The sequence below is a fragment of the Paramormyrops kingsleyae genome, chromosome 14 (assembly GCF_048594095.1).
Source record: "Paramormyrops kingsleyae isolate MSU_618 chromosome 14, PKINGS_0.4, whole genome shotgun sequence".
Taxonomy (NCBI): domain Eukaryota; kingdom Metazoa; phylum Chordata; class Actinopteri; order Osteoglossiformes; family Mormyridae; genus Paramormyrops; species Paramormyrops kingsleyae.
This window is the reverse complement of record NC_132810.1, coordinates 10,591,403-10,604,758: the sequence shown is the minus strand read 5'-3', so window position 1 is coordinate 10,604,758 and position 13,356 is coordinate 10,591,403. Positions and strand designations below refer to the sequence as shown.

The 13,356-nt window shown below is 45.0% G+C and overlaps 2 protein-coding genes across 11 annotated transcripts in view; both read left to right on the top strand.

Moving 5' to 3' along the window:
• wars1 (tryptophanyl-tRNA synthetase 1) overlaps positions 1-13,356 on the top strand; it is a 111,754-nt gene that overhangs the window by 15,339 nt on the left and 83,059 nt on the right. The gene's annotated exons all lie outside the window — the stretch shown is intronic.
• Positions 1-13,356, top strand: part of begain (brain-enriched guanylate kinase-associated) — a 206,096-nt gene that overhangs the window by 151,596 nt on the left and 41,144 nt on the right. For 8 of the 10 annotated variants that reach the window (XR_011982586.1, XM_072699296.1, XM_072699294.1 and 5 more), the window contains 2 exons: positions 9,461-9,610; positions 10,857-12,094. Coding sequence is in view for 9 of the 10 variants with exons in the window: in XM_072699296.1 (XP_072555397.1) it covers positions 11,027-12,094 (1,068 nt within the window). In the remaining variant the exon portion in view is untranslated. Of the gene's footprint in view, positions 1-6,757; positions 7,094-9,460; positions 9,611-10,856; positions 12,095-13,356 lie in introns of those variants that run through there. The other 2 variants (XM_023828395.2, XM_072699297.1) reach the window with 2 other exon arrangements.

Sequence of the window (13,356 nt, the reverse complement as noted above, 5' to 3'; positions counted from 1 at the left end):
GATGGCTTGTGCTTTCTGGTTGACTCACATCCTGTATTAATTCCAGCCAACTGGCTTATTTTCACAGGACTACCTGGCAGGCACCGCTGATGTGTGTCTGGGTGACTCATCCATCTGCAGCGATGTCTGTAGGATTTTAAGAACATCTGGTCACTAGATGGAACTGTTGTGCTTGAAAACTAACTGGGTAACAATACACCTGTTAATCCGAATTGCAAAATTTCACGTATGCTGTGCTTGAAGTGCCCTTTTGTGATTGTGAGTAAATGTCTCTAGGTACAAGCCCTAGTAATTTGGAACAATAAGTGTGACCCCTTGAGGGCTGAAAAACCTATAGACCTGTAGTGTTAGTATTGGTTTAGGGTTTAAAAGACCTGAGCAGCTATGGAAGTGTTCTTGTGGGGACAAATCACAGGGAGCATGGAGAATTGTGGGTGTGTGCTGCGTGGCTGGGCCAGAGGACATCAATTTGCACTGTATGGCAGATAAAGGGCAAGGATCAGTGATAGGCAAAAGATTTCTTCAGTAGCCGCAGTGTAGTGATGCATCGGGCATGGTACATATGTGTATTTATTAATATTTAATAATTTCCCCAGCACCCCCTGCTTCTCTGTCTGTCTGCCTGCCTGTCTGGAAGTTACTCACTTAGGTAGTAGGTTCAAATCCTGTTTGTGTAAAGCCTCCTCATTGTAGCCTCACCAGAGTGAGAGTCAATGGAGATCTTTATTGTGCTGATACAGTCCCAGGTTGAATGCAATTGAGTCTCAGCCCCTTCCAGCACACAGATGGGAAAACAGCAGATGCAGTGGCTTATCGAATAAGAAGCTGTCGCAGCCCAGACTCACCGGGCTCCCCAGGAAAGCCCTTGCGACACTTAAAGGAATGTTTTGGTACAACTCGGAAATGGCTGCCAACACCGAACCTGGTGACCAGGCGACCAGGCCAGCCTCTCGGGATCCTCGTGGCATTTCGTGGCAAACCTGCTTTTCCCAGAGCCCACCGCCTCCCTGCCAACTCGCACGTGTGTGTGTGTGTGTGTGTGTGTGTGTGCGCGCTCATACTGGTTGCCATGGAAACGTAGAGGCGGACACCAGGGAACTGGGGAGACACCGTTTGTTCCAGAGGTAATTAGTAGCAAGGGGAAATTAAAAAACGAGACAGCATTACGCATGTCAAAGCAGGCTGACGCACGGTATGCAGTCACCAGGGCTTGTACAGCAGTCAGAAATACGCCGCCCCCCCTCCCCAGCCCCCCAGTACCTGTGCGTCATTGGGAGCCACTGTGGACGGCATGTGCTGGTTGGGGCTCGGCAGGTAAAAGCTCATAAATACAAATGTATGTTTTCCCCATTGGGAAGACTTTTGGCTGGCAGCAGCTCCTGTCAGCACGCCGCGATGTGGGCACAGTCGGGCATAACGTGCCCCAGAGCACCAGCATCTGCACCGCCTGCTTCTCCTGGCTTACTCAGAGGCTCAGACCACAGCCCTTGTGCCTGGGGGGCCTGCACACACGTGTTACAGCACCAGAATTACACATAGGCTATCGATATTTTACCATGAAATCTCAGATTACCCCTCTGTGCTCTTTAAGGGCATCTGGCTCAGTGTAGTTTCTGTACAATATTGAGATTCTGCGGGGGAATGACAGCCTGTTAGTGAATGTCCTCAGAAATTGAAAGCAAATGCTGAAGCACACGGCATGTCATGCTTTTTTCTTCTCTTGAGAAAAATTGCTCTTTGAAAGACGCATTTGAAAACTATCCAGTGGCCATTTATGATTTTCACAGGTGTGCGTTTTGAAAGCCGCACGGGCCGTAGCTCAATGCTGGAATGGATCAGTCAGCAAAATTACCGGTCAAGCTTGATGCTATAATCTGTAATTTACAAAATCAGCGGTTTCTTATTCAATTATGTAGTCACATGCCCAGCATCGCACAGCTGCTGGATTTACATATGAAATGGGGAGGGGGGGGGCAGATCAACCAACCGACCGACTGGCCAGGCCATGTATTGTATACTTAAAGAGTTTCACAACTACCCAGGGTTAAATCATTCAGAGAGGAAGGCGAGCCCTGTCAGATATGGGGGGTGGGTGGGGTGGGGGGTGGCCTGAATAAGCTGCTCTGTACATTAGTCATCATATTTTCATTTGCCGACATGTGTTTGTCACTTTAAGGCAGGGGTCTCAAAGTCCAGTCCTGGGGGGCCGCAGCCCTGTATAGCTTAGGTCTTTCCCTGTTCCATCACAAGTGATTCAGCTCAAGATCTGTGTGGTAATTAGCACAAGGAGTTGAATCAGGTGTTTTAAATGAGGGGAAACAAAAATGTGCAGGGCTCCGGCCCCCCAGGACTGGAGTTTGAGACCACTGCTGTAAGGCAATAGCTAGAAAAATGCTCAAAAAATTATTTCATTTGACATGATTATTGTATTGTGGTTAGATTATATTTGATACTGTATTTTGTGAAAACATAATATATAAATGAAACTCAGAAATGCATCAAAATGGGTTATCACTCCCAGTAATATTCTCGCTTATTCATTCATAATGTCCCCGTGAAAATGCATTGAAATTCACATGTTACTTCTTACACACCACTTACCTCCAGCAGAGTCTAGTTAGTAAGTGACATTTTGCCAGTAGTATGGTATGGAAAATAAGTGAAAAATACAAAGAAACGGGACAGAAACCAAGGAGTTATGTAGGAATATGTCATCCACTTGAGAAAGAGACTAATGAAAATTAACATTAAAGCTGATGGAAAAAAACATGATTTATAGTGCAAAACTGACCTTTTATTAAACCGTTCACTTTGAATCATTACCTATATTTTGGGACATCAAGAAAAAAGGTTAACGTTGAAGGAAGTGGAGCTGGGCTCTGGCAAGGTGCGATTTGGACATAAGGAGGTGGAGCTGGGCTCTGGCAAGGTGCGATTTGGACATAAGGAGGTGGAGCTGGGCTCTGGCAAGGTGCGATTTGGACATAAGGAGGTGGAGCTGGGCTCTGGCAAGGTGCGATTTGGACATAAGGAGGTGGAGCTGGGCTCTGGCAAGGTGCGATTTGGACATAAGGAGGTGGAGCTGTGCTCTGGCAAGGTGCGATTTGGACATAAGGAGGTGGAGCTGGGCTCTGGCAAGGTGCGATTTGGACATAAGGAGGTGGAGCTGGGCTCTGGCAAGGTGCGATTTGGACATAAGGAGGCGGAGCTGTGCTCTGGCAAGGTGCGATTTGGACATAAGGAGGTGGAGCTGGGCTCTGGCATGGTGCGATTTGGACATAAGGAGGTGGAGCTGGGCTCTGGCAAGGTGCGATTTGGACATAAGGAGGTGGAGCTGTGCTCTGGCAAGGTGCGATTTGGACATAAGGAGGTGGAGCTGGGCTCTGGCAAGGTGCGATTTGAACATAAGGAGGTGGAGCTGGGCTCTGGCAAGGTGCGATTTGGACATAAGGAGGTGGAGCTGGGCTCTGGCAAGGTGCGATTTGGACATAAGGAGGTGGAGCTGGGCTCTGGCAAGGTGCGATTTGGACATAAGGAGGTGGAGCTGGGCTCTGGCAAGGTGTGATTTGGACATAACGAGGTGGAGCTGTGCTCTGCCGGACTCAGTCTGTGTTTAAACCCTGAAAACTACAGAATCTCTTCATTTTTCTTTTGATTTAGCAGGAGTTGTTGAGGGTAGTTAACTTCCTCCCATGTAAGAACATGCAGGATGTCCATCTCACATTGGAGTTATGTGAATCTCCATTGCCCTGCAGAAACTTCCTAACACATCTAAGCCCTAGGAGAGGAGCTGGGTAGCGTGTCCTTACACATTTTTAACAACATATGGCTGATTCCTTTTACATTTACCTCAAGTCTCTGATGTTGTTGTGACTTGTATTGCTTTGATATAGCCCACATTTGTATCCGTGGTAAGTGTTAGAGCTTTACTCTACAAAAGGTTAATCCCCATCCTTAAAGTTTAGTCAAATGTTTAAAGCACTTCATTTCAACCAAAATATAGGATTCCCAGTATAGCCAAATTTCAGCTCCTGTCACCAGCCTGAATGTATGATGTGAGCAGATGTCTGCCAGTGTTGAGTGAAGCTTGGAAGTAGCACATCTGTGTCATGTTTCCATGCTTGAAGAATTCAGAGTAAGTAAGAGTTCCTGAAGTTGGAAAAAAAATACTCCCAGGATCAAAATGGGCACTCAAGGGAAAAGTCAGGCAGAAGGACCAAATTAGATGTATTAGTCAGTCGATTCTAAAATATCAATGCTGGGCATGTCATGTTTTGGAAATGTCAGGGAGGACTTTATCCATCTGCTTTACAGATTTTAGTTTAGCTTACATTCCCAGTGCTGGGATCCAAGTTTTTTTTTCTTTTTTTTTCTCATTCAATAATTTGTAATTATAAAATGTCATGTAAGAGAGCCAGCAGAAGGTGTATCACATGACTTGCTAATAGCCAGCAACAGACCTGTCGGAGTAATTGATGCGTCCTGCCAAATCTGCACTGTTATGTTCCCAAGTATGCACCACTGCCACTTGTAACTCCTGGTCACTGGCAGAGGACAGCTTAGCCTCCATTAGCAGCTGCCATCTGATCTGTAGGCGTTCAGGCAGCTTTACAGCGCGAGCTGCTTGGGAGACCCAGTTTCACAGTTTTCTAAGTGTGGTGTCCGTGGCTACGTTAATTGATCTTAATGCATAACTACAATTTGTCAGCACCAGAGAAAGGGAGGAATATGTGAGAACGTGTCTCCGCACTTCACTGTTTCAATGGCCCTTTTTGCACTTCGTTTTAAAACAGTCTCGGGCGATCAGATCATAAGTAGACAGCTGAGACACTTCGCCATTTACCGCTGTGTGTATCATGCGTCTCCAAGCCCACCTGACCACTTGAGTTCAGATTTTGTTGCTGCTATTTTGTTTATTTTGTTTCAGATTTTGTTACGGCTATTGAAGTCCTTTTTGCGGATGCATCCAAGATGCATTAGCGTTTACACTACAAAAGATATGTGGTCAAATGCGTCCCAGACCACCTCAGCAAGTGATCACAATGCATTTTGGTGGTCTTTTATACTTGTATGTAGTCTGTCCACTTGCAATCTGAATACCTAAGATGCATTTCAAAACCAATGTGTCACACCCAATAATATGCAATATGATGTCATGGCCTTCAAGGTTTTCAGGATTAACAGATCTAATTTCATCTCTGTATACCAGACTGATACCTTGCTGGCATCAACCAGTTATTTGATTTATTTCTTGTTTATGATGAATACCTTGTTTAAGGTCATCATCCACCCAACACCATCTGTTTCGATTTAATACACCATAATGGAAACGATGGGAAGAGTGCGCTCTGTCCTGCCACTTTCTCACTTAAAGCCCAGGCACTGCTACTTAAGATTCCCCACACACACAGCGGCTCTTAGTAAGAATTATGGCCTTTGTCTGGTGGAAGACCTTAAAACGTGATTAATCCATTTATAAAATGTACGCACTAGGGGAGCGAAGGGAGTTTCATGCTGACAAGCTCTATCACTGTCTATTGGCAAAGTAAGTGTGACAGATGCAGTGATAATAGTTTCTTAACATGCATTAGCAATAAAGACCTCCAATAATCTAAAGCAGTGTTTCCCAATCCAGTTGTTGGGGACCCAGAGACAGTCAATGTTTTTGCTCCCTCCTGCTTCCCAAGAGCAAGCAAAAATGTATACTGCCTTGCAGGGAGCTGGGAGGGCGCAAAAATGTGGACTGCCTGGCAGGGAGCTCAGCGGGAGCAAAAGTGTGGACTGCATGGCAGGGTGCTGGGAGGGAGCAAAAATGTGGACTGCATGGCAGGGAGCTCAGGGGGAGCAAAAATGTGGACTGCCTGGCAAGGAGCTGGGAGGGAGCAAAAATGTCGAACTGCCTGTGGGTCCCTGAAGACTTGATTGGGAAACACTGATCTAAAGCATTTGGTCCTCGAAATATACTCCTGCCGGTGTGTGCAATGAGAGGAAAGATAAAGGGGAGGAGAGAGTCATTGGTTGATTAATTTTGTGTAATAGTTGTGGCTGAAAGTGTGATGAATGCATCATTGATAATCTAGCAGAGTCTGGAGCACAGAATGAATGAAATTTCAATGGGCAAGATGTGTCTTTGGCCTCTTGCTGACTATGGACCATCTATAATGCTGAGGCTGCTGGGAGGAGTCTTGTTCTGAAAGTTTCAGAAGTAGAGAAGCCTTGTTATCCAAACCTTAGCGGAAAGTTGTTTGAGTCAGGAGCCACCAGGCAACAAAAGGCTTTAGGGCAGATAGCAGTGTTGTTTCAAGATATCGAGAATTTTGCTTAAAAAAAAAAAGCAATGGTATACAATAAATCCATCCATTGTCTGCAACTGCCTGTCCTATTCAGGGTTACAGGCTACACAATAACTCCCAATATGCAAACAGTGATGAAGAGAAAGTGATGGTGAGGATTGCTTTTATGTGTTTCCTCTGTCAGGCCTTTTCCCATATTATGAATATCAGAGCATTAATGTCATTCAATTAGAATCTGCTTTCAATTACAAACTACATTCGCACGATTGTATAAATAACGTCATTAGGGAGGCAGTGCCGTGGCAACACTACAAACAAAGCTTTTCATAATAGGCATCAGATTATGTTAATTCTCTACCACAGTAAAGACCAGTGCCAGGTCACCGTAACCCTGCTCCTCTTACGAAAAGGGGCATGTTAATACTCTCTCAATATCATTCTCAGCAATACAAACACATTTAGATTTGATTGTGCAAGGAATAGGGGTGCATCATCACGAAAAGCGCTGTCCTGTGCTTTTGTGAGCTGGTCCGTGGTTCGCCACCCCCGCAGACGTGGCAAGGTCAGGCGGTGGGCACTCTAGCCGAACAGGAGGAGCGGGAGTTTGTGCCAGTGGAGCATGTGGCTGGAGAGCAGGGGAGCCATCTGGGCACCTGGCAGAGGAGCAGCTCCGAGACCCAGCGCCATGTCAGCGCGGCTTTTCAGAAGCAGCCCGGATGACTTCCATTGAGACGGCAGGGAAGAACCGACTCTGTCTGTCCCGGTCACTGCGGCTTCACATCAGCGGACGTCTTCCGAAGGTGACCGTTAATGTGTAGGATTACTCTGCCTTAAACCTGGTAAAGACCCTCTGCTGCAGGGGTTCTAGAGAGGCACCTTAGCTTGATGTGCGAACAATCCGGAAATCTATAAACACCCCATAAATAATGTAGTGGTTCTCCACCAGACTGCATATGAATCCCGTCTCACGAATTGACAAGCCCTAATTTAAGCTGTGAATTATTAAATTCCCCTTGGACATCATTGCTGCTGTTGTCCGAACATCCCCTATTGCCCCAAAAAATTCAAAGGTGGCTGTTTCTGATATGGGAATTCAGCACAATGTGTCATGAACAAGGCTTCAGCAGAATTAAAATGCACTTTGTAATTGCTCCCCAGTCCCAGTGGATGATGTTTTGCTGGCGAATGTCATTGATTCTGCGCCAGAGGGATGCATGGGGTCTAACTGCTCGCCCGCTCCCCTCCGTGAAAATGCCCGAGGAGCCTGTCGTTGCAGCGCTCTTATTAATTGGGAGTGACAACTGAGCGGTTCCAAGCACGGCAGTAACATTCGCTACGTTATGTACGGTACATGGACAGGAAAAATGTTCATCTTTGCGTTAAGGAACAGTGGAGTACGTGCTTCTCTGCCTGTCCTGACACTTAGAAGTTAAATGTTGCTCATCTGTCCCTGATTCACCAGCTCCCCTCCCACCCAAAAGAAAATTTCAATTTCTGTAATGGTCATTGAAAACATGGGCCTTAAAAAACTGTCTCTCATTCACCTAAGCAAAGAGAGGCAATAAATTATTTATTGTGAAGAGTTGACAACGATGATGATGATGATGATGATGGTGATTGTGAGAAGATCATGTGTGGCCCCCCCATTCTAAGCCAAATATCCACATATACATATACGATTGACTCTGTTGTCTTAGGGCATGTATTTGCTGTACTACAGTAATCTATAATCTGTATTCTGTGACGTATCGATCATTTAAGTCACTTTTGAATAGGTATAGAAAGTATTTGAAACGTAATGGTTGAAATATTCTCTTGTGCTCCTGTAGCAATCTATTAGCGATTCAGCAGTTGATTTATAATGCATGTTAAGTCATATTAATTGCTGTGTCATTTTTATGGTAACTGCTAAAATCATAAACACTTTTTCCTTCTCCCATATGTTCTCTTGAAATGATTCATCACATTGTAATCATGGTTTTCTAGGAATCTGTTATACGTAACGGTGCATATCCAAGAGCTGTGAATCAACATTAATGTTTCCCCTACTGTAGGTCTAACTTAAGATGGGATTGTTTGGAAAGAGACCTTTTCTGGAGGGGCCAGGTGCTGCTTGGCACGAGGATGAAAGTGACCTGATGCAGCAGATATACGCTACATTACACATCTGACCATTTAAGAAGGATTTTTAACAGATTCAGGCCTCCCTGTCCCTTTGAAAAGTACAATAATAGGATCCTATGTCACAAGGACACCTTTCTGTTACTCTCAAATTTTTCAAATGTTACTATCGGCCTACATTTCCAGGATATAAGCCATGGAAATGCAACTGTGAATGAATAAAATTAACAATTGCAAATAGAAATGTATTTGAAGACTTCTGTTTTTGTTGCTTGGTAAATGCTTCTATAATAACACAAAGTCAGACAGTCAAGTGCTTTAAACTCTGTAATTTAACCCTTTCTTGCCCCATAGCCTGTTATGACGAAACTACTTCTGCCAAGCAAAACTTCCAAGGATTTTCAAGGCTGACAAAAGGAGCAATTAAATAAATTTCCATGCATAATAGAAATCAATATTTTCTAATTTCATATCCCCAATTACATCATATCTCATTATGTCTTTATTAAAATACAGAAAATTAATGAGTGTCTTGCATGATTTTCACTGTTTGTTCCAGAGCTCATAAAAAAGAGAGATGAATCTAAGGCCAGGATGTTTTTCTAGAGCACTGATGGTCATATTGGCATGTTGCTTGACTTCATAGATTAAGTTGAGACGCATGTTGGTTAAGTCTGATGTGGCAGCAATCTTTACTCATCCTGCTTTTTTTTTGTCCAAAAAGACCTTGCAAACCAGGTCGAGCAGAGACCATAAATGTCCCTTTGGGATGTGCTTGGCCTGGCTGAGTGACCTTTGCAGTGTCTCAGTTGCCATGGCAGCAAGGCCATGATACGCAGAGCCCAAGTTAACAGTAATAACAACCAATGAACCCTGGCTGTTTCAAAAATATCCATGGGTGGAAGAATCTGGAAAAATAGAGAGATTGTAAACAAAAATACAGTTAAAGTTCATTTCACCACTGGGTATATTTCTGTCTTTTTTTCAGGTGGCATGGTGAAGTGTTGATTCCTCCCCTAATCTAATAATTTCTTGCTGTATATTAGACTCAGTTGCCTTCCACACACCCACACTGGACCTGATGCCCTACAGGCAGGGTAGCTATCATGAGTTTGAGAAGCTGTGAACATCTCACTCTGCTGGCTGGCAGCTGGGAACCTGAAGGTACTTGCAGCCGCACCCTGGTCCTACCTCAGGTCAGTAGCTGTGCTACTTTCATTTATTCCACTAAAATCACCTTTGAAATCCAAGTAAGCAATTGAGGTAAATGAATTCAAAACCAATATGAGTTATAAAGTATTGTGGCGTCGGGCGGACCGAGGCATCGCGGGAGCAGAGAAAGAGACGGAGACTTGCTTACCGGGGAGAACACGCTATTTATTGGTAGTCCTGAAACGGACCACATCAGGCACCCGACGAGCACCGAACCGATTACACGTAAGAAACACAAGGTTGTCAGAAGATGAACTGTAAGATACACACACGGTGGGAGATTTATGTAAGCTAATTACACATGAGGATCGGACCCGATACACACAAGACACGGGCAAACACGCATTGACAATAGGGAAATATAACCATTAACAATAATAACAACAATACAAGGACTATTTATAACTGCACGCAGGGCATGCTGGGACAAGCGCCCCGGCGATGCTACAGTATGGTAGCCAAGCTCAACTCCTTGTAGCAGTTAGCAGACGGCACAATGAATTAAAAAAATGTCAGCAAACAAAGGAAGCATTGACAGTTTGCATAAAAGTGTTTTACATGGGAAAACTGTCCGCGGCATCAAAAAAGCCTACACACATTGTATTTTGAGCAGAATAGCTAAGTGGAACACTGTCCTTTAGGAATCTGAGTTACCGTGCAGGGGATGGTCGCTGTTTAGCTGTGTCCTCCATGATGGATAGACCTGCTAATATATTGTCTTAAGGTCTGCAAAGTTTGATTTAATCTGAACACCACTGATTTATTCCAGTTCTACTTAGACAACTGTAATTATCCCAACATGCTATCAAAGTGCTGCTCATTCAGCCTAGTTGACGGTTTAGAGTAAAATATGTCAATACAAGTATTTTTTTTGCACATAACATAAGATATTGTTGTAAAATACAGAGTTCCATTATGAACTATTGATTTATGGTACTTTAATTCTACCCCGTCACCCACATCTCTCAAATGTCAGTAGTCAATGCTCAGCACTATGTAGCCACTGACCTGGAAGGCTTGCTTTGCTACGTTGTCATACCTCATCAATACACCAGCTAATTAACAATATCACAAATGCAGCCTGTTGATAAATGTACAGTATAATATATTTTCAAAGACTATTTGTAAATTTACTATAATATATTTGTAACATTTATTTGTAAATTTACTCTGTGCAGAAGTAAATCTTTTGCATTTGTGCTGCTGCTGAGAGTGACATATTGTCTATAGTTTCCAGGAGAAAGTGTGTCAGCTACACAGGAAGGAGGGGACCACACAATATCTGGATGAGCGTGGAGCTGGGACAAGGGCATAGGGTTGCTTGACATTGACAGTTCCCCATAAATCATGGTACATTTAGCACTCCAGACTGTCCACCACTGGAATCTCCCAGTTCCAAAATGCAATATAGATCGACAGGAGTGGACAGGGGGGTGGCCACCAATGGTAACACCCTCCCCCACCAGCCTCGAACCACATCAGTGCCCAGACAGCAGGAGAGCTCCTCCGGTGCATCCTATCCCATGTTCTCTAAGTGGCAGGAAGACCCACCTCACCGCCCACCCTCTAGAATCTCATCCCCCAGCTTGCAGAGCTCAATGATCAGCCTTCAGAGCTCCCGTGCCAGCCACAGAAGTTCCAGCCCCAGCTTGCGGAGCTCTAGTCAAAGCCTGCACAGGGGCAACTCCAGTGAGGACAGTAGCTGGGACACCAACAGCTGGAGCTCAGGGGCTACCTGCCTGTTGCGCAGCACTATCAAGAAGCACAGTGAGGAGTTCCATGCATGCCTGGCCAACTCAAAGCCCAACTGCTTGAAGGAGTCTGGCGATGGTGGAGAGAGTGACTGCATGCCACCAAAACATCAGGAGGGGGTTGAACAGATGCTGGAGAGGAGGGACTCCTCACACAGCCTGTCCTCCAGCCAGGACACGTCTGTCACATCAGCACAGCTAGAGCAGAAGATCAAAGCCAAACTGAAGTTCTCCCAGTTTCTGGATGAAGTGACTTGCAGAGTGCTGGACCCAAGCAGTCTGGAGGCTTTTGGTGTGTTCCGGCAAAGGGAGTCATCCAACTTCTGGGGTGAAACTCCTGTCAGCACTGAGTTAAAGTGGAACAACATGGCCCAGTGGACCAACTGCCTTCCTGTCTGCAAGGTCCTGAACAACAACAAATACATGAGAAAACAGGAAGAACCCAGTTTTCAGGAGCCAGCTTCAAAACTGTACTTGGAAACTGACATTGACAATGTTGGGTGGGAGAGACAACTAGAAGCAAACAGTCCCTGGAACAAAAGGAAGGCAAGTCCCATAAAGAGGGGGAAGGAGATGGGATCCTTTCCAGTCTCTAATGAGCTACCTCGGGAAAACTTTGAGAGGATGGAGCCCTTAAGCCCCATTTTCAGCTGGAGCAGCGGCTTCTCAAAGTGTACCAGCAAATCAACATCTCTACCCAAGTCAAAGGGCAACATGGTGAGTGCTACCATCATCTACTGGAAACTCTTAACTGATTCAGAAATTCTGTCTTAGAAATGGAATAATTGAAAGCATATTGAAACGAACAATGTTTAATATTTTATGCCTGTTAAATATAAGTTTATAGATAAAATCTAAATCTGTCCAAGTTTCAATGACTGCCTCTCTGGTTAGGCTTGAGGTGACTCAGAAGTTATCCCGAAGCAGAATACCCGAAGCAGATCAGTACTGCATGACACTGACAGTAGAGGAAGGAAGACAGAGTTTACTTGGGTACAGGAGTAGTGTTGTGCATTTGCTCATGCACGGAACGGGGAAGCAGCACATGAGCCGGGAAATCGGGTGAACAAGAACTTTAATTAGGAAAACAACGATACACCAAAGGACGAACGTTAGTGACCGTACTGGGGAAAACATACCTAATGCAGACTTAAATACATTAGACTAATGACAGCAACAAGAAACAGCTGGTAAACACGGGGATTCCACACGGGGTAGATGAGGGGGCGTGGCACATGGGAGGATCGGACGAGCGGGGCATGACAAGTAGAGTAGCTACAATGGGGTGTAGACTTTGGGGTAGGTTCTGTGTGGTGTTCCAGGGCTCTTTTTCTGGTGTGTACCCCCCCCCCCCAAATCACTATGAAGGAGCTATGCAGGTTAACAAAAGAATTGGTCAAAATGCGACGGTTTCTGTGAGTTACAACATTACTTCTGCCAGTTATAGTTTGATGTTAGATGTTGTTGATGTTGCTCCTGATTTGGAATGGAGTGTCTCAGTAGGATGAGGTGTGTGTGACTGCCTCGGCTCAGACCTTACCATCTGCTCCAGTTGCATGTGATCAGCGTTTCTATAGTGTCGTGCCCTTTAGGGTCGATGTGTAACTCTCCTCCACGTCAAGGCTGCTGCAGTCTCAGACAGCTCGTTATGCCATACTCCCCTCCTTTGGTGCTTGAACTGCAGGTTCATCGGCAGTTTTGTCAAGTGGAGTCAGGGAAAGTCACACAAATTTGTCCTCAGTTTGGGAGTTTCCTTCCTTGTGTTCCAGGAACTGTTTGCTTACAGTTGTGTCTCACACCCAACACTGTCATTGTCAGTTTCCTATTTGCAATTCACATTGCGACATTTTTTTTCCAGAATTCTTAACTGGGACTTTGGTAGAAGTGACTGTCTAGGAACAGGGGAACTGTAATGTTGTAAAGACATGTTTGGCGGGGTGCTGTACCCCAGTACCTGTATGGCCAATGTTACCAGTTGA